This window comes from Cavia porcellus, unplaced genomic scaffold, assembly GCF_034190915.1.
Source record: "Cavia porcellus strain 051 isolate PalLab524CR breed Dunkin Hartley unplaced genomic scaffold, mCavPor4.1 scaffold_6, whole genome shotgun sequence".
In the NCBI taxonomy this organism is placed as follows: Eukaryota; Metazoa; Chordata; class Mammalia; order Rodentia; family Caviidae; genus Cavia; species Cavia porcellus.
The window spans coordinates 332,124-338,168 of NW_026947489.1; the positions used below are offsets into that span (position 1 = coordinate 332,124).

General features: G+C 36.4%; 1 protein-coding gene across 1 annotated transcript; it reads left to right on the forward strand.

The window, feature by feature from the left end:
• Positions 1-3,493: 3,493 nt before the first annotated feature.
• Positions 3,494-4,429, forward strand: LOC100712866 (olfactory receptor 4F3/4F16/4F29-like). Its single transcript, XM_003460919.1, has one exon. The coding sequence runs from the start codon at positions 3,494-3,496 to the stop codon at positions 4,427-4,429; it is 936 nt and encodes a 311-aa protein (XP_003460967.1).
• The last annotated feature ends 1,616 nt before the right edge of the window (positions 4,430-6,045 follow it).

Below are 6,045 nucleotides of genomic sequence, written 5' to 3' on the forward strand. Positions count from 1 at the left end.
ATGTAAACTTTTTACTTGTGTATCATTAATCAAGGCTTGTGTAAGTTTTAAAAGAAGACATTTTTCCTACATTTTGCTACTATAATTTTTTAAAGGAGATGTTTCCTCTTATGCATGTGGAACATGCTGAAAATATGATGTAGAGAAAAGAACCAAGAGTGCTGAAGATTTTTTACTTGAATTCCTGGCCTTTCTGCATAGCTGGGTCATTGATTGAGCTGATCAGTGAAGACTTATCCACTTTCTCTGTGTAACTGAGTATATGAATTAGAGACACAGGGCAGTAAGTACTCAAATTTCTCTTCATCTTGTGTGATTTAAGTTATAGTGCAACATTCTCTATCTGTTTATTCTGCTCTTTACTCATTAATTCCTAAAACACCAGTAATGTGGTGGCCCCTCATGTTCCCTCCATCCTCCTGTTTCCTGCTCTTGAACACTTACATCACATCTCCACTAAATTCTCATTGGTCTTGCTGTTCATTCCACATATGTCATATACCACTTTACATTGGGCTTTTTATATGTACAATTCATGACTTTTTATCGATTTTCTTGCTTCTTTGATTTATAAGAGTTTGAGAAAGAACAAATTAGTATGAAGAAGTTAATAAAATTAAGTAAAAATACTGTGATTTTATTTGATTTTTCATGATTATACAATTTTAAAGACCCAAAAGATGAACTTCTTAGAAATAAAATTTTAATATTTTAAATTATAGTTACTACCTACATAAACATAAAAATATAGAGTATACAAATCATTGTAGTAATAAATGATCACTTTCTAAAGTATAATTTACTATTGTACAGGTTAAGCTCTAAGTAGATACATATTTTATGTTGTTATTAAATTGCTATGTAACAGTATTAATAATGGACATATTGTATAAACATTTCTTTTTAGTTTTGGTTTTAATCAGGAAAAATACCTTTTTAATGATTTAATTATTGATCTTTGTTTTACTTTGTTGATTCTTTTTGATTATTGTCATTCTGGAATAAGAATCAAGGACCTGGGCTCTGGTTGATATCCTGTCAGTTATGAACTTTGGACACAGTTTGCTATGCTGGGTCTCATGTTCATCATCGGAATGATGATCAGTATGGAGAAAATGGTCTTTGTAGATCCCAGGTGCATTGTTGTTTCATCACAATAGGGACATAATTTTTCTATCACCAAGGCTTCAGATATTTTTCAGTGATGACTGAATTCTGCTGCTTTCCTTTCCAAGTCCTCATTCATCCTTATGCCCCTGCATCCCACTAACCTGTGCAGACTCACCATGCCTGTGGCTGTGTTTCTTCCCTACAATTGGCCATAGATCTATGGTTATTAAAAGCTCACACCTTGTGATGTGGGCTGTTAGGAAGAAGCAGTGCAGTCAGTGAGTGCATGGGAATAGAGTGTGACAGAGGCCAGTGGTGTGATCAAGGACTGGAGTAAGAGCACAGTGGTTTCTTCTGTGAGTTTCAGGGTCTAGAATGAATGATGGCATGAGACAGATGTCCCTTTGTATGGGTAATTTTAGAGCTGAAGTTGCTAAAATGCAGGATAGCAAGATACCAAAAATAATTAAATTTTATTAAAGATGTGCAGGTAGAATTTTGCACTAGGCAAAACAGATTATGGTGAGTATCCACCTGGACATTCAGAAGCATAATTTTGGTCTTTGATCAACCTTTACTTTGTGTAAAAATACATTGTGCATCACCATTGTGAATCTTCAGTGCCACAGTTTGTACTTTGTTGTAGACTATACTACACCAACTCTATGATTATTCACTTTCAGTCCATGTTTAAACTGCTGTGCTAAAAAATGAAAGCAGTAATTGGCATTCATCTAATTTTATAAATATGAATTACAGGAATAAAATTCCCATTTTTCTTGAAGATAAAAAACTTTTATTGGAATGCGTTTTAGTCAAGGTAAGCAGGATAATATAAAGTATCAGAACAATTTATCATGCAGAAGCACTGAATCCTTACAGCGGGGGGCTATCAATGGATGTAAACTAGCACCATGTGAAAGCTGAGACACTGATAAATCAACACAGAATATATTGGCTATCTCAAATGTTAGTCCTCAATATGTTTATGTGTATGATGGAGAGATGCTCCAAAGTTATCTTGTATCTTCATTAGCTATTTTAGACATGTGCCCTAGCAGGAACTTTAGTGAAATCACCCCATGCACATTTATTAGGTTGAGAGAAAACCTTATATGACAGATGTTACAGGCTCTTTACAAAATCATTATAGTGTATAAAACTATTTATAGCTTTGTAATTATGAACTATTGCATAGAATTGAAAGCAGTTGATACCAGTGAACATCAGAAAATCTGCTATGTAACAAAGATTTATTAAATAAGAGTCCATCTGCTTCCTTTGTTGCACTACAGCTGAGAGCTAACCAATTTTACATACTCCAGTTTATTTATTCTCAGTGTATGTCCTATCTCATTCAGTCTCCGTTCATTTCTTAAGCACCTTTTATTCCAGGTGATGACACTTTGGTAATCATAATCTTTTTCTCTTATCCCTAACTTGTGTTAGAAATTTATGAGTACAAACTGAGGAAGGAAATGGATTATGAGAATATGCATGAATGGTATATAAAATATCTTGGAAATGTAAAATAGTCAATATCACAGGTAGTTTTACACAACTGAGAATATCATGAATAGTCATGACTATTTTATACTGTTCTTAATTTATAATTTGAAAACAGAAAGTTATTTTTACCTGAAACCCTTTCAGTTGTGTCACTTTTGGGGACCCCTGCACTGAGCCCCCAGTCTCTTGCCAAGTGTAATGGAACACCAGTGAGAAAGAAAGTGCAAGAGACAAAATACTGGTGCAGCAGCTATCTGAGATGATCAGTTATTCAAGGGGAAAAATGGCCTTGGAGCACTTAGCATCTGAGTCAAGGACAATGAGCAAGGGGCTGTGGGTGTTTCCAGTAGTGGTGAGTATGATGGGTTGGTTAAGAAAAACAAAGCATTCTTGTAAGGACAAGGATGAGCAAGTGGGGCAGTAAGGAAACAGTAATTTCCCCAGGTGCCTTACTGTCTTCTGAAAGATTTATCTTGCCCTGTTACAGTCACAGTAGTCATTAGCTCTAGGGCTCCCAGCTGTGACCTTAAAAGAGCAGGGAGTTTCACCATTTCAGTCTGGCACAAATGCAAGGAAAAGGACAAGCTTGGATGTCCCTTATATTCAATTTACAATTCACGGTCACCAACAATTTTGAAACTATTGATGATAGGCTTAAATCATGATGCAATCAATACCACTGTATATTACAAAGATATTACATCTGATTTTGTTACTTCTGCAAGTCGAGAAACTGCAGAACGGCACACTGCTGATTCATGACGAGGACTTTGTAACATCAATGAATTTAGTGTACATTGTCACACTCATAGTCATATTTTTTCCTCATTACATTAATTATAATTAATTTAGCTACAACCCATTGGCTAGATCAATGGATGGAGGAAACCACACTGTACTGTCTGAGATTGTGTTTCTGGGACTCACTCGCTCTTGGGAGATCCAGATCCTCCTCCTGGTGTTCACCTCTGTGCTCTATGTGGCAAGCATGACTGGAAACATCCTCATTGTGTTTTCTGTGACCACTGACCCGCACCTACACTCGCCCATGTACTTCCTGCTGGCATGCCTTTCCTTCATTGACTTGGGAGCCTGCTCTGCCACTTCCCCCAAGATGATCTATGACCTTTTCAGAAAGCACAAGACCATCTCCTTTGGGGGCTGCATCACTCAGATCTTCTTCATTCACATGATTGGTGGTGTGGAGATGGTGTTGCTCATGGCCATGGCCTTTGACAGATATGTGGCCATTTGTAGGCCTCTGCACTACCTGACCATCATGAACCCACGGATATGCATTTTGTTTCTGGTGGCTGCCTGGGGCCTTGGCATTATTCACTCACTGTTCCAGCTGGCCTTTCTTATTAATTTACCCTTCTGTGGTCCTAACGTGATGGATGGTTTTTTCTGTGACCTGCCTCGGCTTTTCAGACTGGCCTGTACCGACACTTACAAATTGCAGTTCATGGTCACTGCCAATAGTGGGTTTATCTGTGTTGGCTCCTTCTGTGTCCTTCTCATCTCATATGTCTTCATCCTGTTCACTGTCTGGAAACGCTCCTCAGGCAGTTTGTCCAAGGCCCTGTCCACAATGTCAGCTCACATCACTGTGGTCATTCTTTTCTTTGGTCCAACACTTTTTGTTTACACATGGCCACACCCCAATTCCCAAATGGACAAGTTTCTTCCTCTCTCTGATGCAGTTTTCACTCCTTTTCTGAATCCAGTCATCTACACATTGAGGAATAAAGAGATGAAGGAAGCAATAAAAAGAGTGTGCAAGTTACTGGTGATTTATAAAATCTCATAAATTATATGATACATCCTATATTATTAACTACCATGTAACTTTATGTGAAATTTTTATGCTTTAATTATTGAAATTTTGAGATATCAAACAATGATTTGAATGGCTTAGATCTGTCATTTTTATTTGAAGAATGTATTTTAACACAGCAATATACACTGTACTAAGTACCATCAAAATGAGCAGACCATGAAAAACAACTTATAAAATAGCTCCAGCTTTTCCTTTTTCTTTCAACTTGTAAGATGACACAAGCCATGTGATTTTAGATGTGTATTTTAAGATAAAGTGGTGTGAAAGCAATATGGTCCATGAGCATCTAGACAATTAGCTCATCTAATTTCTGTCTTCAATATCTGATGAGCTCTGTCTTCTAACATTTCAATATGATTATGGAGTGAGACTTTACATCTCCTACTTTATAGCTTGATGGGACACAGCACTAGTTTTATTAGGGGAATTTCAGGTTACAAAGTATCTTGTTGGCTTTGGTTGAAGTGTTTAAACACCACTAGGACTAGATGAAGACAATACTTTCTAGAAATAAATTCAGTACCTCATCATAAATCAGAGTCTAGCTTTAATATGCTGCATGTGCATAGCCAGTTTTCCCAGCACCATTTGCTAAAAAGCTTATCTTTCCTCCACAATGGTTTCAGACCCTCTGTTGAAAATCAGATGGCTGAACATGTCTGGGATTCTCTGCATCCTCTATTCTGTTCCACTGACTCACATGTCCATTTTTGTGCCAGTAGCACACACTGTTTTTAATTGCTATAACTTTTTATATATAACTTGAAATCCAGGAATTTGATGCTTCGTGATTTTCCTAAGTTTACTATTCTAGGTCACTTCTAGTTCCATATGAATTTTAGGGTGGTTTTCTCTGAGGAATGGTGTTGGTACTTTGATTGCAATTGTGATTGTATTAAACCTACATATCAGTTTTGAACCCAGCTATTTCCCTCTACATATTTTCCCAAAATGTTTAATGATGTTATATTACAGTGTTACAAGCATACTTATGTTTATTATAGTAGCACAATTCATCATAGCTTAATTTTGATAGTAATTTTATATGTTCATCAACAGGTAAATGGCTACAGAAAATGTAGTATTAGAGTATTACTCTGCCATAAAAAGGATAAACTCAATTAATTTGAAGGAAAGTGGGTGCAGTTTGAGACTATAATGTTAAGTGAAGTAAGTCAGGCACATAAGCATGAACATTACATGGTCTTCCTTACCTGAAAAATTATATACACATAAGTTATGAAATAAAGGACAGACAATATGAAGTAGAGAGACAGGTCTTTTGTAAATGAGACAGGGACCAAGAAATAGAAGGAGTAGGATGGAAGGGAGAAGAAAGAGATTATCCAAATGAGTAATTCCAATAATCAAATACAGAATTGCATGTCATCATCTTGAGAAATAATGTCAAAAGCATAATATATGTTGTTTAATGTGTGTTAATGTTATGATATATGTTAATAAGCCTCATGTGCTTACAAAGGTGGAGGTTTTCAGAGCCAGCTAGATCCAGGGATTAAGGATGTGTGACATCTGGAATAGTCCCCAACTATGCTTCAACGAGAACCGCTTACTGGATGTGGTAC